The sequence below is a fragment of the Salvelinus sp. IW2-2015 genome, linkage group LG12, assembly GCF_002910315.2.
Source record: "Salvelinus sp. IW2-2015 linkage group LG12, ASM291031v2, whole genome shotgun sequence".
Taxonomy (NCBI): domain Eukaryota; kingdom Metazoa; phylum Chordata; class Actinopteri; order Salmoniformes; family Salmonidae; genus Salvelinus; species Salvelinus sp. IW2-2015.
In genome coordinates, this window is record NC_036852.1 from 4,443,712 (window position 1) to 4,465,127 (window position 21,416).

General features: G+C 42.5%; 2 protein-coding genes across 2 annotated transcripts in view; both read right to left on the bottom strand.

The window, feature by feature from the left end:
- Positions 1–3,089: 3,089 nt before the first annotated feature.
- Positions 3,090–13,810, bottom strand: LOC111970905 (actin-related protein 3). Its single transcript, XM_023997651.2, has 12 exons — positions 13,614–13,810; positions 12,817–12,872; positions 10,067–10,191; positions 9,513–9,623; positions 9,332–9,427; positions 8,872–8,979; positions 6,635–6,778; positions 6,226–6,399; positions 4,355–4,447; positions 3,989–4,114; positions 3,738–3,821; positions 3,090–3,544 (listed from the first exon to the last, which is right to left on the bottom strand). The coding sequence occupies exons 1-12, from the start codon at positions 13,655–13,657 to the stop codon at positions 3,449–3,451; spliced, it is 1,257 nt and encodes a 418-aa protein (XP_023853419.1). The 5' UTR covers positions 13,658–13,810; the 3' UTR covers positions 3,090–3,448.
- Positions 13,811–19,777: 5,967 nt separating this feature from the next.
- Positions 19,778–21,416, bottom strand: part of LOC111971131 (ly6/PLAUR domain-containing protein 1-like) — a 32,248-nt gene continuing 30,609 nt past the window's right edge. Inside the window, exon 4 of the transcript XR_011480667.1 lies at positions 19,778–19,997. The gene's annotated coding sequence lies outside the window, so the exon portion shown is untranslated. The remainder of the gene's footprint in view (positions 19,998–21,416) is intronic.

Consider the following 21,416-nt stretch of genomic DNA (forward strand, 5'->3'; position numbering starts at 1 on the left):
ATTTGATGACTCTGCGGAGGTCATAGCGGGACTTCTTGTACTTATTCCTGTCCTCTGCCATAGCCCCAGGGTTGTCTATGATAGTTCTGTGTGCGGTAGCCATGTCCTTTAGTTTACCGTCAACCTCTGTGTTAATCAAGGGCTTTTGATTGGGGAAGCAGCGAACCCTCACCGTGGGGACAACATCGCCGATACATTTTCTAATGAAGCCAGTGACGGAGTTGGTTAGTGGAGTCTCAAAACATATTCAAATCAGCGCTAGCAAAGCTGTAGCATAATCTCTGATTCTGGTGACCATTTTCAACCGAGCGAGTCACGGGTAACTTCCTGTTTGAGTTTCTGCTTGTTAACAGGAAGCAGGAGTACGGAGTCATGATCTGATTTGCCGAATGGCGGGCGTGGGAAGGCCTTGTATGCTGGCTTGTGGGTAGAATAACAGTGGTAGGACTTTATCGTCCCTAGTGGCATTGGAGACATGTTGATGGAAGTTGGGCATCCCGTGTATTAGTGACGTGGAATTAAAATCCCCGGCAACCAGAAAAGCAGCATCTGGATGTAGAGTTTCTTGCTTGTTTATAGCCTTGTACAGTTCGTTAAGTGCCAGCTTGTTATTTTTCTTGTACTGAGGTGGAATGTATAGAACAGTCACGATAACAGCTGAAATCTCTCTCGGGAGGTAAAAGGYTCGMCATTTGACCATCAGGTATTCCAAGACAGGTAAACAGTGGGTCGGCACTTCCACTGCGCTGGAGTTAGCACACCAGTTGGTGTTGATGTAGAGGAAAACCCCTCCCCCCTAGATGTCCCCGACTCCACTGTCTTGTCCGCCTAGTGAATGGAGAATCCATCGAGTTGGATAGCCATGGGGGGTATCTTGTCCGAGAGCCATGTTTCAGAAAAGCAAAGGATATTGCAGTTTTTAGAGTCCCGTCCGTCCGTCCATTTATGTTGACATATTCATGTTCCGGGAGCCATGTTGAATTGAAGTTACCCATGACTCCCACCTAGGCTAATCAACCGTCCTTATTAGACAAGTTTCAAATTTACTCTATTGGTCAAGTTTTTTTAAACTTATGCTGGGGTCTCAACCAACTGGGAAGGTGGTATTACCACATACGACTGGGAAACATCCACTTGAACGCCCCTCCAATTCGTAATTACAAGTGGGAAATACGTCTATGATGCCGTGTTCAAAACAACTGGCTACTTGGATCTTGGAACTCGGAAATCTCTGACTTCCTACTTCAGTGCGTTCAAGACAACTGGCAACTAGGGAAAAAACTAGCTCTGACTGGGAACATTTGTTTTGAGTTGTCATCAACGGAATTCCAGTTCCTTAATATTGAGCGGTCAACTCGGAATTCTAAGTCGGAAACTTGGGCATCTTGCTAGAGCTCCGACTTTACAGCCGGAAGATCACTGATATATTTTTTGGAGTTCCCAGTTGTCTTGAAACCACCATCATTCCTGAGCACAGACTTCTCCCACATGCTGACCTCTGACGTCAACTACTAAGAAAATGACCTCAATAACAGCATTTTAGGCAGTTAAATGTACCAGCAAAACATTATTTATTTATTTTTTAAATCTATTAATATGGTTTTTGAACACTATCATTTCTTTACAAGCATGATACTGTAGCTGTACTTTTAGTTTATTGTTGATGCAGCTGGTTGGCCATTAGCCAATCAARGTTTCTCAACTAGTTCAAGCACGTGAATACATCCACCTGGTTTTACGAATAATTACCATCTCCAGTTGGTTATGAATGCAACATTATTGGCGCTTTTTTGCTCTGGCAATTCTGACATTTTGCAGTGATTTCTGTCCAATGTGTCACAAAAATGCACTGGTGAGGGAAAAGTATGGCTTGATTGAACCATTTTTGGCTGCAAATGTGCAGCGATTGGTTAAAATCGTGAGCCCTCTTTTTGAAATGCGGTGATCAGACAGTAATATTGAAGTGATTTGACTGTTATTGGGCAGTTTTCCATTGAAAAAAWTCCTACCTGTGTAAGTGGGCGTTCCCTCTTTTGTATGAGCATGCCAGAGATTGGGCGTTCCTCTGTCCAGGCGTTGCTGACGCATACCAGATCTTAAAACGCCTGGATAGTTCATTATCAGCTAAGAGCTAACCACATATGTTATAGCAATCTGTTAGTCGATGACACAGTCTATGACGTTGCACGCAACCATTGGTTGATGCATGCAACGTCTGAGCAGGGGAACACGACCAAATGGAGAAACCCTGAGCTCATGCAGGAAAGCATGCTCGCGCGAGAGGGAACACCCACTTACAGACAAGAACCTTGATTTTAAATGGTAAACAGCCATATTAAACATATTTTTTAATCCACCATCTTTGGTATATACAACTCATTTGTCCAATTTATGTTAATTCCTGATGTAGTCACTCCCTGAAATGTGTTGGGGGGAATTCCATTGCTGAATATCATTTCATCTTAAATTTACTGCTTTGTTCATTCACCTTGTTTTGAAAGTAACATAGCGAAAGCACTTTCTAGACTTAAGACACTTACTGTAACATTAAAATAGTCCTTTCAGGCCATAACCATCGAGACACATTTATAGAAATATCTGTCTGCCTTTATTGGAATGTGGGTAGGCGTTGAAATCCACAGATTTGGTACATGGTGAAATACACGAGATCCTCGACAGCAATGATGGTCTAACAGTCATTTCAATTTAACGGATAATAAATGTAACTTTTTTGGTGAAGATACTGTATGATTCAGGGATTCATGGATTATTGCAAACCAATCCACGAAGCGACCACACAAAACAAAAAAACTGGGGATGGTAAGACTACGTTATAGTTTGAGAGAATACAACCACTGTCAATATTACATGGGTTGTTATGGGTTCTTGTCCCCACCAAAATTATTCTTTATATATATATATATATATATATATATAAACTCAATAATAGGAAATATAAACAAGCTATACCCTTGAACACATAGAGAAGTGCATCTGAAAAAAAAGAGCTATTGACTAAATATAATCCAACTGTACTTAATTGCTGTATGTGTGGATACCATAATAATAACATACATCGGGGCACATACTTAATCATACATGAATTGACTTTATTATGTTCTTGCACATTATTTTGTGTCCACACAATTGCTCTGAAAATGCTTTTGGCTTTAAGAAACCATTTCCTTCTCTTTTACATAGATATTCACCCCCGTTTGTCAGCCTGATAGTTTGGTCTGAGGTTGATAAATGAGTCATTCTCCATAGGAATAGAATCTAGTCATTCTATTTCTATGTCATTCTCTTCCTGTATTTTGTCTGTAACCGCAGCCCTGGAAATAGGCTAGATTAAGCAGCGACCGTAGTGCAGTAATGCCACTCTGCCTCTGTCCGTCCACTCCATTCTGCTCCAACTGCAAGCTCCAGTGATAACTGAGGGAAGTCCTTTTTAAGACATGACCCCGAAGACAGGGTTATGGCGGCAGATGCTCGGTCCGATCTCCTCATAGTCTTTTTTGGTGTGGCACACTTGGTAAAATTCCGGCTGAGGAAAGAGTAGACATGACCGTTATTATTTGTTGGTGTACACTTTTCCTTTCAAGTTTCCAATTGTATATTCTAACCAAGGCTAACAAAACCTCCAAGTGTCTGTCTTGAGCTTTTACATCAGTAGAATATATATTTCTGATAGTAACATGAGTTTACAGACAAAGACCCCTCTAAGTTTTAGAACTCACAGTTGATGCCAACATGGACCCGCCAAACCAAACAGCGTATCTCTGCATGTGGTGAGTGATGACTTGCACGTCGATGGGTTTGGGCTGGCAAAAGAACATGAAACATAGGTCATTATTGAGCCAATAACACCGATGACTATGCTGGAAATGCAAAATATGACATCATTTTGAACATTTTAGGAGCCATAAAGCTATAGCATCCCTATAAGAGTACTTCAGCTGACTAGGTCAAATGTAAAATCGGTTCTCACCTTCAACTTGCCACCGCTCAGTTCCTCACTGAGTTTCAGTCTGCCGTCCACTGTCCTTTTCAGGTCCCTCTGCAGACGACGGCCAAAATCTCTGAACATAGTGGAGCCTCCAGAGAGCACGATGTTCTGCATAGCAACAGACAAGGTAAATATACACGTGGAACCTTGACATACTCCTGAATAGATCATTTAGAAAGTAAAACCCATTTCATCCTCATAACTTCTGGATGGAGACAAGTCTCAGTATCTGGCATACGTTTATCATTTCAATAAATCATGAGGGCTGCTTTTATATTGTCAAACACAATGTTCTTGTCGCCTGTCATGTGAATGAAATAAAACAAAACTTGAACTCCCCAGACGTACCTTATAGAGGGGACGTCTGACGTCAATAGGACAGTTCTGAATGACCTCATCAACAACCTCGGAGATGGGCTGGGTGAAGTCAGGGTTGGCAAACTGGGGGAGGAGAAAACACATACAGTACAACCAATGTTATTAACAGAAATGTCAGTTATTTCTTTTATTTTTTTAAACAACTAATTGACCAATATCAGTTCAGTTTTCTCCTGGGAGCTCAATGCTGCACATCGCACAGTTTCTCTAGAGATAAAGCAGATCTAGCCTGAACTGTGCAATGTAGTAGGGAGTTGTAGTTGTAGGGAGTTGTAGTTTCCAACAGGCCAAGATTCCACATAGGTTAGCGCATAAAAACATGGTAATTAACTACAATGACCATAATCCATTGTGCATCTACTTGTCCAGTCTGTTCAGTAGCAGGCATAACATAAACTGAGAAGAATGCATGGTCGTGAGGTGATATAGAGAGAGAAGGCTTTCCACTACATGTTGGAACATTGCTGCATGCTCTTGCTTCCATTTAGCCACAAGAGCGTTAGTGAGGTCTGGCACTGATGTTGGGCCTGGCATGCAGTCGGCGTTCCAATTCATCCCAATAGTGTTCGATGGGGTTGACATCAAGGCTCTGTGCAGGCCAGTCAAGTTCTTCCACACCGATCTCGAAAAAACATTTCTGTATGCACCTTCCTTTGTGCACGGGGCTATTGTCATGCTGAAAACAGGAACGGGCCTTCCCCAAACTGTTGCCACGTTCTCCTGGCATCCGCCAAACCCAGATTAGTTTGTCGGACTGCCAGATGGTGAAGTGTGATTCATCACTCCAGAGAACTAATTTTCCCTGCTCCAGAGGCCAATGGTGGCGAGCTATACACTACTCCAGCCGACGCTTGGCATGGCACATGGTGATCTTAGGCTTGTGTGCGGCTGCTCGGCCATGAAAACCCATTTCATGATGCTCCCGACAAAACAGTTATTGTGCTGACATTGCTTCCAGAGGCAATTTGGAACTCGGTAGTGGGTGTTGCAACCAAGGACAGACGATTTTTACACGCTTCAGCACTTGGCGGTCCCGTTCTGTGAGCTTGTGTGGACTACCACTTCGCGGCTGAGCCGTTGTTGCTCTTAGATGTTTCCACTTCTCAATAACAGCACTTTCAGTTGACCTGGGCAGCTCTAGCAGGGCAGAAATTTGACGAACTGACTTGTTGGGAAAGTGGCATCCTATGACGGTGCCATGTTGAAAGTCTCTGAGCTCTGCAGTAAGGCCATTCTACTGCCAATGTTTGTCTATGAAGATTGCATGGCGGTGTGCTCAATTTTATACACCTGTCAGCAACGGGTGTGGCTGAAATAGCAGAATCCACTCATTTGAAGGGGTGTCCACATACTTTTGTATATACAGTATATCTCTACCTGAATATACATGACCTAAGTGATTGATAGTTGGTATTTAGCAGTCATTAAAATATGCCTTATTTACTTTAAAGAACTACAAAATAGTGATTTTGTTAGACAGCATAAGCAGCAGCTCTAAAGAGATGATGACTTGGAATGAAATAATAAAATCATCAAATAAAACAAATGTAATATACACAACAACTGAAATATTTTATTAAAGTAAAGTGAATAAATTATGGTTATAGGTGATAAGCAGTAATGGGCGGTCACTACCATCATGAGACTTTTATTAATTGTTTTATTCTGTGTTGTTACAGTATTCAACCCACATACTGCACAATGCATTTAATGTTTAAAAATGATTTTCGAAACCGAAATCCGTAATTATGTTTTAATAATCAAACCAAAAAGCACTCAGCACTAGATACATTACATAATATAAGCACAACAATATATATTGAAAATCAATGGGATCATACCTCTGGGTGGAAGAAGATCTCGGGGCCGAGGAAGCGCTCATAGCCCACGTCGATGGTGAACTCCTTCTTGCTGATGGAGTTGATGCCCGTGTACTGCTTGATCCACTTGGAGCCGTCCGTATCGTACTTGTTGAACTCTTTCACCAGGTCAGGGCAGACGTAACTGAACCTTTCCTGGAACACAATATGTAATCATTATCAATTGTAAGTCATAACCAAGTGTACATAAGACACTGGGTAGATGCCAAAGAGTTAACAAGAAGGAGTCATGATCTGTGACTGTACATCTCTAGTCAATGGTGCAGCAATACTGACCTCTGCTGTTGAACCTGAGAAATGCTCACGAATAATACATGTATTAATTCCTTCGCTTTGTGTAGGGAACAAAAAGTTAGAAATGTCTAGGTACCTTGACGGCTTTGGCTGTTTCCAATGACTGCTCTGGTGGGATGCCCACCTCCCGCTCTCTCAGCAGCTGCTGGGTGAAGTAGGTGATGTCTCGACCAGCGATGGGGATGTGCTTTATACAGCTACCGATTACATAGCCTTCCGCCTGGTATAAAACACAACACCAATCGACCACACAATCCATTATCGCTCATACAGGAATGTAATATGTTACCATGTATGTGTTAGCAATAGTATATACAGTTGAAGTCGGAGGTTTACATACACTTAGGTTGGAATCATTAAAACTAGTTTTTCAACCACTACACACATTTCTTGTTAACAAACTATAGTTTTGAACAAGTCGGTTAGGACATCTACTTTGTGCATGACACAAGTAATTTTTCCAACAATTGTTTACAGACAGATTATTTCACTGTATCACAATTCCATTGGGTCAGAAGTTTACATACACTATGTTGACTGTGCCTTTATAAAGCTTGGAAAATTCCAGAAAATTGTCATGGCTTTGGAAGCTTCTGATAGGCTAATTGACATAATTTGAGTCAATTGGAGGTGTACCTGTGGATMTATTTCAAGGCCTACCTTCAAACTCAGTGCCTCTTAGCTTGACACCATGGGAAAATCAAAAGATATCGGCCAAGACCTCAAGAAAGAAAATTCTGGTTCGTCCTTGGGAGCAATTTCCAAACGCCTGAAGGTACCACGTTCATCTGTACAAACAATAGTACACAAGTATAAACACCATGGGACCACGCAGCCGTAATACCACTCAGGAAGGAGACGCGTTCTGTCTCCTAGAGATGAATGTACTTTGGGGCGAAAAGTGCAAATCAATCTCAGAACAACAGCAAAGGACCTTGTGAAGATGCTGGAGGAAACAGGTACAAAAGTATCTATATCCACAGTAAAACGAGTCCTATATCAACATAACCTGAAAGGCCGCTCAGCAAGGAAGAAGCCACTGCTCCAAAACCGCCATAAAAAAAAGCCAGACTACGGTTTGCAACTGCACATGGGGACAAAGATCGTACTTTTTGGAGAAATGTCCCCTGGTCTGATGAAACAAAAATAGAACTGTTTGGCCATAATGACCATCGTTATGTTTGGAGGAAAAAGGGGGAGGCTTGCATGCCTGAAGAACACCATCCCAACCGTGAAGCACGGGGGTGACAGCATCATGTTGTGAGGGTGCTTTGCTGCAGGAGGGAAGGGTGCACTTCTCACAAAATAGAAGGCATCATGAAGCAGGAAAATGATGTGTATATATTGACGCAACATCTCAAGACATCAGTCTGGAAGTTAAAGCTTGGTTGCAAATGGGTCTTCCAAATGGACAATGACCCCAAGCATACTTCCAAAGTTGTGGCAAAATGGCTTAATGACAACAAAGTCAAGGTATTGGAGTGGCCATCACAAAGCCCTGACCTCATTCCCATAGAAAATCTGTGGGCAGAACTGAAGAAGCGTGTGCGAGCAAAGAGGCCTACAAACCTGACTCAGTTACACCAGCTCTGTCAGGWGGAATGGGCCAAAATTCACCCAACTTATTGTGGGAAGCTTGTGGAAGGCTACCCGAAACATTTGACCCAAGTTAAACAATTTAAAGGCAATGCTACCAAATACTAATTGAGTGTATGTAAACTTCTGACCACTGGGAATGTGATGAAAGAAATAAAAGCTGAAATAAATAATTCTCTCTACTATTATTCTGACATTTCACATTCTTAAAATAAAGTGGTGATCCTCACTGGGGCGGCAGGGTAGCCTAGTGGTTAGAGCGTTGGACTGGTAACAGAAAGGTTGCAAGATCGAATCCCCGAGCTGACTAGGTAAAAATCTGTCATTCTAGGCCGTCGTTGAAAATAAGAATTTGTTCTTAACTGACTTGCCTAGTTAAATAAAGATTTAAAAAAGTGTAAATCACTGACCTAAGACAGGGAATTTTTACGAGGATTAAATGTCAGGAATTGTGAAAAACTGAGTTTAAATGTATTTCATTTCACTTAAGGTGTATGTAAACTTCCGTCTTCAACTGTAGGTCGAATACATCCGAGTAGTGTTCAGTAGGGCACACCGTTCCAAACTTTTGCAACAGATTAAGAAAATGTGTTCTTGTTGGACAAGTTCAGGAAGTTCCTCCCCATTTCACTTTTCTTCAAAACATTTGCTACCTACTAAACATGACCCAGTTCTAGTAAAGACTACATGGAATGATGATCGAAGGCATGTACCCACCACTGGGATGACGTGGGTGACCCCATCACCGCTATCAATCACCGTCCCCGTCAGTGTCCTCTCGCCCACTTGTCTGGAGGTCCATGAGGCTGCCAGCGCCAGGACCGCCTGAGAAGGGAAGACCCTGTCACTTTCCACTAATGATTACAACATGTATTCAAAGAGTCTCAGATCAGGAGTGTTAATCTAGGATCAGTTTAGCCTTTTAGATCACAATCAATAAGATTACATATAGTCAGTGGGGAGATCTGATCCTAGATCAGCACTCCTACTCCTGTTTTGAAAAGGGTCCCAGAACTGAGATCCACCCCGAGGTTTCACGGACACCCTAATTTCCTCTGTGAAGTGTATTGAGAGTTGTGATAATGCATTCGAAATCAAGTTTGACTTGACCCTTGAACATGAAGAGGTGCAGGGAAGAGATTATATAGAACCAACATAGAACGTAGAGAGGATTTACCTGTACAGCGATGTAAAGACCTGGAACGTTGAAGGACTCAAACATAATCTCTGCTGTGTACTCTCTGTTTTCAGGTGTATTCAGAGGAGGCTCTGTCTGTGGAGAAGAAAAGTACAAATCCCCTAAATTCCTGCAACTAGGTCGTATAATTTCCACACTAATGTGCATGTTATGAACGTACCAAGAGGAAGTAGTGGTCCTCGGGCTCTGCCCTCAGATACTTGAAGATGACCTGTTCCATGAACCTCTCCATGAGATCCCAGTCTTCCACGATCCCATGACGAATGGGCCACTAACAAGGGGAACAACCACACAGACAACAGTATTTTTTCCATTAGGCTACTCAGTTCTAACAGGCATTCAGCATGACTTTACAATTAAACTTTAAAAGGGGKAATCTACAGTTGAAACAATAACAAAGCGAACTCTCCGACACAGTTTCGGTAAAAATCTGACTAATGGGGGTGAAGAAATGTAACCACTCTAAAATGCATGGATAGAGATATGGTTGCAAMMACTGACCATCCAACATAGTTTCATCATGTTTTGTTTACAAACATTGGAGTAAAACAAGATTATATTTCGGTTCTGATGGGATATGCCAGTTGAACCAAGCTTATGAGGAAGTTAAAAATTCATTATGTTAATTCCTTTAGAATATAAATCCAAAAATGTATGTAGAGCCTGCAGATTACCCTTTAAGTAGACCTCCCATCACTGGAAAATGCAATGTACCTTTGTTGCATAATTTGGTTTGTCTATTGCCTCGTCACCGATGTAAAAGTCCAGATCGTCCACCCCCTTCGTCATCCTGCGCTGGGCTTGGTCTCCAACCTTGGCCGACTCCTTGATGGCAATACCTGAAGTTTAGGAAGATTCAACGCCATTAATCCTTAGTACCAGCCTACATATGGTTAGGACATTGTTGATTGAAACATCATGACTTGAGGGTGCTGATAGTCAACGTTACGCAGGTGAGCTGATTAAATCAAGCGTAGGGAAAGCAGACTGCTGATGCTAAACACAAGAGAGGAAACTCAATGAGCGGCAGGCCTATTACTACCATTTGTCTTGTAAAATCAGTACACAAATAGCCACATTTTTATTAAAGAGATACTGAACGCACTGATTCTAAATGGGTTTTACGGTTGCTCATTACGAAAAACAAGATTTCAGTCATGGGGGGTGTGGTTCGATGTGGCGGTTACGGATGTTTGTCCCCCATGAGACACCATAGGAAAAAAGCCATGAATCACTTTCTCAAAATAGTCAGAATGAATTCAATTAAATTCAAATCAATTCAAATGGCTTTATTGGCATGGGAAACATTTGTTTACATTGCCAAAGCAAGTGAAATAGATAAATAAACAATTAAAAATGAACAGTGAACATTACACACCAAAGTTTCAAAGGAATAGAGACATTTCAAATGTCATAATATGGCTATGTACAGTGTTACAACATTGTGAAAATAGTTCCAAGTACAAAGGGGAAAATAAACATATATGGGTTGCATTTACAATGGTTGTTCTTCAGTGGTTGCCCTTTTCTTGTGGCAACGGGTCACAAAACTTGCTGCTGTGATTACACCCCTTTGTCTGAATTTACGTTTTTTACACATCAGCTAAGCTTCTGGGAGAGCGCGACCGTTCTCTTTTGATTTGAAAATACATTAGACACAGGACCTTCTAATCAGCAGGTTTTGCATGGATGGAGTTACGGCTTGCCTGGTGACATCACGAGACGGTAAATAAGTTAGACCAATAACAAAAGAGAGTTCTTCCAAACAAGAACAGCTAGTTTTCAGTTGTTCCAACCCTACTCAGACTACACCCAAACAGTCCTAACAAAATTATTGCTTGAGAATTATAATATTTTGCTTAAAAGCCATTTTTGTTTCTTTTTGACTATATGAATGGAAAACTATTACAGTAAGGTACTTAATTGTACCCAGAAATGATTTGATGTTGACATAAAAACAGCTGCATTGGGCCTTTAACTTCCTGCATAATGTGACTTCACTGTCAAAGTTGATCACATAGGTTTCCCGGGCCCACACGTACGTACAATGTATGCACGCATGACTAAGTCTATTTTGATAAAAGTGTCTGCTAAATGGCATACATTATATATTATTATAATGTCGGACGATGAACATTGTTCCCTCAACTACTTCCTTGTAGCCTCTAAATGTGTAGGCCTACTTGTCATCCATCCAGGCATCTAAACGTGCACATGTCATCTATCTACTGGCTACTTCAAGTCCACAGGCAGGTGGCCTTGGCAAGTTTGTCCGTTATTCTAGTCAGCAGGGGCACAAGGGGACTTCTGCTATGGAGCCATATCACTGAATATAGGCTAGACTAGCTTCCTTTCAAGCTGTGTCTGTACAGTTTCAAGTACTGAAAACAAGTGAATAGGCTACGATTATTGACAATAGACAAATGGTTTGGATTTATCACTGAATAACTAGTCTATGGTGCCTCTAACAAGCTAGCATTGCCATTTAGGGTCCACTGGATGACTCAATGCTAGAGGAAGGCGGCCAACTCAAACTTTGTGGTTTTACATTTTTGTTGAATTAGGCGTGTTCGCTTACTTCCATTCCAGCACTCCAATCAGATAAGAAAAACAGGAAGGACCGATACCCAAATGCTTTCAGCAGATTCATTTAACTAATGACCATACAGTATGTCCGCCTTATGAGTTAGGCTCCTTTAGTCCATTATTTGGCTTATAGACCAAGCTCTGGAAGCCAAAACAACCAAATACTCCATCTAAATTGTGGTATGGTTCTAAAAACATAAATCCCTTTCATATCACATCAAAATAATCACAAATGCAAGATTCACACTTCCTGTACACTGTTTGAACACAGCTGCAGCTGACCGTATTTCTCAGTGACAACACGTGTGGCGTCCGTCTTCCGTTTACACACAGGTGTTCGGAGAAGCAGATAGCTATTTAGCACAGGTAGCCCACTCTTTATTCTATCTGTTTTCCATAAACAAGCGCTGTAACATGGAAATATGGCCGTGTGGGAACCCTAACCCTATTTTCTTTCATTATTATTTCTGGCTGATATAAAAGATAAAGGTCCTTATGCTGCCAAAACCGTACTGCAAGCGATGCGTGTTAATGTTCAGACCGAGCTTCGCGGTTCTTAACAAAACTGCTCAGTACAGAAGACACCTTCGTCCAATGACTTGTGTAATGGAAAGGATCTTATAGTCATGATCAAGGGCTACATATGAATGGACATGGTACATTATCATTAGAAGACTGTATGACAGCGTTTCCCAAACTCGGTCCTCGGGACACCAAGGGGTGGTTTTTGCCCTAACACTACACAGCTGATTCAAATGATCAAAGCTTGATGATCTGAATCAGCTGTGTAGTGTTAGGGCAAAAACCAAAACGTGCACCCCTTGGGGTCTCGAGGACCGAGTTTGGGAACCGCTGCTGTATGATACAGAAATACTTACATGAAGGAACAATAAACTGTGGCTCTGTGTTTCCAGCATATCCAATCTTTGTGTACCTACAACAAATGCATTGCATGAGAAAGTTCAGTGGGTTATATAGATCATAATGGTGTAATCATTATAGCTCATGATGCATGATCATGGGGAGGGGGGGTACTTCTGGGGTACTCAATGCGAGCAGAGCAAAATTCAGTTGGTGGTACAGTAACCGAAAAAGGTTGTAAACCACTAATCTTTTTTTTTTTGTATCACCTTTATTTAACCAGGTATGCTAGTTGAGAACAAGTTCTCATTTGCAACTGCGACCTGGCCAAGATAAAGCATAGCAATTCGACACATACAACAACACAGAGTTACACATGGAATAAACAAAACATAGTCAATAATACAGTAGAAAAATAAGTCTATATACAATGTGAGCAAATGAGGTGAGATAAGGGTGGCATGACTGTCTGTGGACTAGGCCAGTTATACGCTTCCACAAATTGAAACATACATGTTACGTAGACTACAGTAACAGATTAAAGTCAATGCATACTGCTAATGTAACTTTAACGAGTGGAGGACACTGATGGAAAATAGCTACTAGCAAGTTATCTTCTTGAACCTAAAATGGTTAACTAGCTTAGTTTGCTGGCTGGATTAAACGAAATGAAGCAAATAAAGGTTGTTGCTGACTAGCTAGCTATCTTGATTTGTTTACTTTGCACGCCCAACGTGTATGCCATGTCTGGGTGTATCTAGCTAAAGCCAATGAATTAGTTAGCTAGCTATTAGCATTAGCACTTGCTACTTACCCTGTGCCACAGTCAACTACACAAGCCGGTAGACGTCCAGCCATGTTTCCTTAAATATCTACTGCAGATTGCAATGGTGAATTGCTGCTATATTCCAAATGAGTCTTATAAAAAGGAAAGTCGTTTGTTTTGGGTAGAGGGATAATCATTTATTTAGCTAGCTAGTTTAGAGGCGGAACCCTGAACCCGCAGAGTGAAGTTACTTCCGCAATCACCTGATGCGGAAGTTGAAAGCGGCTGACGCGACACTGATCATAACGTTTGTTAAAACATTTCTAATATCGCACCTTATCAGAGGGGAAGTAAATGTACACTTTCTAATTGCATGTAAAACATATTAAACAATTATTCTCTATAATGTACCGTTAGTTTTTAGTAGCAGCAGAACAATTGTTCAGTCAATTCACGGACAGGATTTTGTGACTACTGATGTAGGCAGTAGACTATCTGAATAGAATATCTTCTTTGAACATTGCATGACGCTATTGAAATCCATGACATTAAAAAGCATTGTATCAATGCGTTAGATTGACCTTTTGGGTGAACATGAAAACCAATATCTCTTCTCTCTATCCTATGTAAATTGTTCAATAGTCTATAGGTAAAATTGGGAGATTCAAGAAATATACTGCATGAGTGATTAGTGTTACCCAAGACCATCTCTCAAAAGTTTCCATTTTCAGAGCTATGTGTCCCTCGAAGCTATAGGCTAGTGCAGCACCCCCAAAAAACATCTCCAGCGACCTGCTCTGCTTAAAGATGATATAATTGATTTACCGCCCATCAACCAACCAAGGAGGATTGTAATTCCCTCCCACCATGACCACATGGAAGGCCACTGATAAAGAAGATATATTAGCTGAGAGAGCTCTGGGGCTGAGAGCTGGATCCATCATGGAGGGCCATCTAGTGGCTAGACTAGATCCAATACCTGAGCTTTACAGAACATTGCCTTATTTCTCTCCAGGAAGAGTCATCCATCGCTCACTTCGGTGGTCCGTCACTCCCTATATCCTCCCAAAGCCCTCAGCTTTCTCTTCTTGTTCAAACGGTCCTCTCCAGTCAGTGGGAGAAACCATCCCTTTACTGTGTGTCGACATTATGGGAAGAGGAAAAGCTGACAAATGGACACAGTTTAGCTGAGAAACCTTTCAAAGGTACATTTGATTTCTGTCCTCATTTAATATTAAATGTACAGGCCCAGAGTTACTGTATTTGAAGGGCTGCTATAAGAAAGAGGATGCGTACAGTAAATTGTTATTATAACTTGGGGTGTATTACTATTTCACCAGTAGGTGGCAATATGCATTTGACAGTACAATGTACAGTCAGTGCCAATAGAAAGTACACCCCCTTGAACTTGTGGGATTGAAATAGATTTAATTGTACTTTTTTTTTTACATTGATCTACACAAAATACTCTGTCAAAGTGAAAATATATATGTATGTGTATATATATTTACAAATTAATAAATAAAATATAGTCGTTACATAAGTATTTGCCCCATTTGTTTGGGTAAGCCTAAATTAGTTCAGAAGTAAATTTGGCTTAACAAATCACATAATACGTTATATGGACTCACCAGCTATGTGCCTGGTTTGGATGCCAGGTGGCGGCCCTAGCGGGGGGGCTGTCACACCGTGATCTTTTTCACCTGTCTTGCGCTTGTCTCCACCCCCTACCAAGTGTCTCCTATTCTTCCCCATTATCCCCTGTGTATTTATACCTGCGTTTTCTGTTTCTCTTGCCAGTTCGTCTTGTTTTGTCAGGTCTTACCAATGTCTTTCCTGTTTTTCAAGTTCTTGTTTTCTAGTCTTCCCGGGTTCTGACCTTTCTGCCTGTCCTGACCCTGACTGCCGTTCTATCCATGATTGACTCTGCCTTGGATTACGAACCTCTACCTACCCTTTGCCTGCCCCTTTGTTATAATACATATTATGAGAACCAAACTATCCGCCTCCTGTGTCTGCATTTGGGTCATATCCTGAGTCGTGATAGTGGTTCATTATATACTCCATCTAAACGTGAATCAATTCCCAGTTGCGGTACGGTTAAAATACTTCTCCTGGACATTATCATTCACTTTGATAAGACAAGATGTGAAAAAAATGCTATTTTGCTAATGTATGAAAGGTTCCCTGGGCAAGAAAAGGTTGAAGACCCCTGCTATAGAAAGAGAGGATGAATGCCAATCCAATCACAGCACAGGAACTGGACAGAAATATACACTATATATACAAAGGTATGTGGACACCCCTTCGGCTATTTCAGCCACACCGTTCCTGACAGTTATATAAAATCAAGCACACCGCCATGCAATCTCCATAGACAAACATTGGCAGTAGAATGGTCTTACTGAAGAGCTCAGTGACTTTCAACGTAGCACCTTTCCAACAAATCAGTTCGTCAAATGTCTGCCCTGCTAGAGCTGCCCCGGTCAACTGTAAGTGCTGTTATTGTGAAGTGCACCCTCTCCACCCTCTCCGAGRTGGGCATCTCCGGCGCGGCCCACGCTTGGATTGCGTCCTACCTGACAGGTCGCTCCTACCAGGTGGCGTAGGCGAGAATCTGTCTCCGCACCACGTGCTCTCACCACTGGTGTCCCCCAGGGCTCTGTTCTAGGCCCTCTCCTATTCTCGCTATACACCAAGTCACTTGGCTCTGTCATATCCTCACATGGTCTCTCCTATCATTGCTATGCAGACGACACACAATTAATCTTCTCCTTTCCCCCTCTGATAACCAGGTGTGAATCGCATCTCTGCATGTCTGCAGACATATCAGTGTGGATGACGGATCACCACCTCAAGCTGAACCTCGGCAAGACGGAGCTGCTCTTCCTCCCGGGGAAGGACTGCCCGTCCATGATCTCGCCATCACGGTTGACAACTCCATTGTGTCCTCCTCCCAGAGTGCTAAGAACCTGGCGTGATCCTGGACAACACCCTGTCGTTCTCAACTAACATCAAGGCGGTGACCCGTTCCTGTAGGTTCATGCTCTACAACATTCGCAGAGTACGACCCTGCCTCACGCAGGAAGCGGCGCAGGTCCTAATCCAGGCACTTGTCATCTCCCGTCTGGATTACTGCAACTCGCTGTTGCTGGGCTCCCTGCCTGTGCCATTAACCCCTACAACTCATCCAGAACGCCGCAGCCCGTCTGGTGTTCAACTTTCCCAAGTTCTCTCACGTCACCCCGCTCTTCCGCTCTCTCCACTGGCTTCCAGTTGAAGCTCGCATCCGCTACAAGACCATGGTGCTTGCCTACGGAGCTGTGAGGGAACGGCACCTCCGTACCTTCAGGCTCTGATCAGGCCCTACACCCAAACAAGGGCACTGCGTTCATCCACCTCTGGCCTGCTCGCCTCCCTACCTCTGAGGAAGTACAGTCCCGCTCAGCCCAGTCAAAACTGTTCGCGCTCTGGCACCCCAATGGTGGAACAAACTCCCTCACGACGCCAGGTCAGCGGAGTCAATCACCACCTTCCGGAACACCTGAAACCCCACTCTTTAAGGAATACCTAGGATAGGATAAAGTAATCCTTCTAACCCCCCCCTTAAAAGAGTTAGATGCACTATTGTAAATGGTTGTTCCACTGGATATCATAAGGTGAATGCACCAATTTGTAAGTCGCTCTGGATAAGAGCGTCTGCTAAATGACTTAAATGTAATGTAAATGTAAGTGGAATGGTCTAGGAGCAACACTAGCTCAGCCGCGAAGTGGTAGGCCACACAAACTCACAGAACGGGACCACCGAATGCTGCAGCGCGTAGCGAGTAATAATCCTCTGTCTTAGATTGCAACACTCACTACCGACTTCCAAACTGCCTCTGGAAGTAACGTCAGCAAAATTACTGTTCGGCGAGAGCTCCATGAAATGGGTTTCCATGGCCGAGCAGCCACACACAAGCCTAAGATCCCCATGCGCAATGCCAAGCATCACCTGGAGTGGTGTAAAGCTTGCTGCCATTGGACTCTGGAGCAGTGGAAACGCGTTCTCTGGAGTGATGAATCACGCTTCAAAATCTGGCAGTCCGTCCCCAGATGGTGAAGCGTGATTCTTCACTTCAGAGAACGCGTTTACATCTGGGAATCTGGGTTTGGCGGATGCCAGGAGAACGCTACCTTCCCCAATGCATAGTGCCAAATGTAAAGTTTGGTGGAGGAGGAATAATGGTCTGGGTCTGTTTTTCATGGATCGGGCTAGGCCCCTTAGTTCCAGTGAAGAGAAATCTTAATACAACAGCATACAATGACATTCTAGACAATTCTGTGCTTCCAACTTTGTGGCAACAGTTTGGGGAAGCCCCTTTCCTGTTTCAGCGTGATAGCCAGGCCTAATTGCCAAACATCAGTGCCTGGCCTCACTAATGCTCTTGTGGCTGAATGGAAGCATGTCCCCACAGTAATGTTCCCAGAAGAGTGGAGGCTGTTATAGCAGCAAAGGGGGAACCACCTCATATTAAGCACATGATTTTGGAATGAGATGTTTGACGAGCAGGTGTCCACATACTTTTGGTCATGTAATATACCATTCTAGTCAAAAGTTTGGACACACCTACTCATTCAAGGGTTTTTCTTAATTTTTTACTATTTTATACATTGTAGAATAATAGTGAAGACATCAAAACTATAAAATAACACATGTGGAAGTAACCAAAAAGGTGTTAAACAAACCAAAATACTGTATATTCTATATATTTTATTTTTCAATATAGCCACCCTTTGCCTTAAACAGCTTTGCACACTCTTGGGATTCTCTCAACCAGCTTCATTAGGTAGTCACCTAGAATGCATTTCAATTAGCAGGTGTCCCTTGTTAAAAGTACATTTTGGGGAATTTATTTACTTCGTAATGCCTTTGAGCCAATCAGTTGTGTTTAAACAAGGTAGGGTTAGTATACAGAAGATAGCCCTATTTGGTAAAAGACCAAGTCCATATTATGGCAAGAACAACTCAAATAAGCAAAGAGAAACGATGGTCCATCATTACTTTAAGACATGAAGCTCAGCCAATCCAGAAKATTTTAAGAACTTTGATAGTTTCTTCAAGTGCAGTCGCAAAAGCCATCAAGCGCTATGATGAAACTGGCTCTCATGAGGACCGCCACTTAAGGAAGACCCAGAGTTACATCTGCTGCAAAGGATAAGTTCATTAGAGTTACCCGCCTCAGAAATTGCGGCCCAAATAAATGCCTCACAGAGTTCAAGTACAGACACATCTCAACATCAACTGTTCAGAGGAGACTGCGAGAATCAGGCCTTTATGGTAGAAATGCTGCAATGAAACCACTACTAAAGGACAACAATAATAAGAAGAGACTTGCTTGGGCCAAGACCAGCAATGGACATTCGACCAGGTGGAAATCTGTCTTTTGGTCTGATGAGACCAAATTTGAGATTTTTGGTTCCAACCACTGTCTGTGTGAGACATAGTAGGTGAACGGATGATCTTTTCATGTGTGGTTCCCACCATGAAGCATGGCGGTGGAGGTGTGATGGAGTGGGAGTGCATTGCTGGTGACACTGTCCGTGATTTATTTATTTACAGGCACACTTAACCAGCATGGCTACCACAGCATTCTGCAGCAATACGCCATCCTATCTGGTTTGCGCTTAGTGGGACTATCATTTGTTTTTCAGCAGGACAATGACCCAAAACACACCTCCAGGCTGTGTAAGGGCTATTTGACCATGCAGGAGAGTGATGGAGAACTGCATCAGATGACCTGGCCTCCACAATCAACACGACCTCAACCCAATTGAGATTGTTTGGGTTGAGTTGGACCGCAGAGTGAAGGAAAAGCAGCCAACAAGTGCTCAACTCCTTCAAGACTGTTGGAAAAGCATTCCTCATGAAGCTGGTTGAGAGAATGCCAAGAGTGTAGAACGCTGTCAAAGGCAAACGGTGGCTACTAGTGAAGAATCTCAAAATTAAAATATATTTTGATTTGTTTAACACTTTTGATTACTACATGATTCCATATGTGTTATTTCATAGTTTTGATGTCTTATTCTATAATAACTGGTACTGTATATATTGAACAAGAATATAAATGTAACAATTGCAACAATTTTACTGAGTTACTGTTCATATAAGGAAATCAGTGAATTTAAATAAATTCATTAGGCCCTAATTTATGGATTTCACATGACTGGGCAGGGGTGCCCACTGGGGAGCTGGGCTGGGCCAATCAGAATATTTTTTTTGCAAAAAAAGGGCTTTATTACAGACATAAATACTCTTCAGTTTCATCAGCTGTCCAGGTGGCTGGTCTCAGATGATCCTGCAGGTGAAGAAGCCAGATGTGGAGGTCCTGGGCTGGCGTGGTTACACGTGGTCTGCGGTTGTGAGGCCGGTTGGCCGTACTGCCAAATTCTCTAAAATGGCGTAGAGAAATGAACATGAATTAATCTGGAAACAGCTTTGGTGGACATTCCTGCAGTCAGCATGCCAATTGCATGCTCCCTCAAAATGTGAGACATCTGTGGCATTGTGTTTTGTGGGGGGAAAACACACATTTTAAAGTGGCCTTTTATTGTCCACAGCACAAGGTGCACCTGTGTAATGATACTTATTTTCAATCAGCTTCTTGATATACCACACTTGTCAGGTGGATTGATTATCTTGGCAATGGAGAAATGCTCACTAACAGGGATGTAAACAAATTTGTGCACCAACTTTGAGAGAAATAAGCTTTTTGTGCAACATTTCTGGTATCTTTTATGAAAACTCATGAAACATGGGACCAATACTTTACATGATGCGTTTTATATTTTTGAATGTTCCACAGGTATGTTGGTCCATGCTGATGTGATGACATCATGCAGTTTCTGCAGTTCGGATGGCGGGACACTACCGCCACCAGCCTGTACCGTTGACACCAGGCTGGATGGGTCCCTGGACTCATGCTGCTTTATGCCAAATCTTGACTCTGCCATCAGCATGACGCAACAGGAACTGGGATTCCTTGGACCAGGCAATGTTTTCCCACTCCTCAATTGTGCAGTAATAGTGAACGCTTGTCTTTCTCTTCTTTTTAGCTGATAGGAGTTGAACCAAGTGTGGTCGTCTGCTATAATAGCCCATCCGTGACAAGTATCAACAAGTTGTCTGTTCCGAGATGTCGTTCTGGACACTACTGTTGTATTGCGTCGTTATCTGTCTGGTTGTGGCCCACCTGTTAGCTTGCATGATTCTGGCCATTCTCCTTCGACCTCTCTCATCAACGAGCTGTTTTCACCCACAGGACTGCCGCTGACTGGATGTTTTTTGTTTGAACGCACCGTTCTCGGGAAACCCTAGACACTGTCGTGAGTGAAAAACCCAGGAGGTCGGCCGTTTCTGAGATACTGGAATCGACGATCATATCATGCTCAAAGTCGCTTAGGTCATTAGTTTTGCCCAACGTTCAATCGAACAGTAACTGAATGCCTRGATGTCTGTKTGCCTGCTTTATATAGCAAGCTATAGCCACGTGACTCATTGTATAGTAGGAGCGATCCATTTTGTGAACGGGGTGGTATACCTAATAAACTAACCAGTGAGTGTATATATTAATGAAAATACTGTCAGGTCACAGCTCGCTGCTCTTAAAGCTAGAATCTGCAGTTGAAACAATAACAAAGTGGACACCCCACCTCTGTTTTGGTTAAAAAAAAGCTTAGGGATGGGCCAAGAGAAAATGTCTCTATGGCCATCCCTAAGCTTTTTACCAAAACATTTAGTTATTGTGGGGTGTAATGTTAGGATTTATGTTTATGCACTATAGCCTGCTAGCATATTGTTTGAAGATGAAT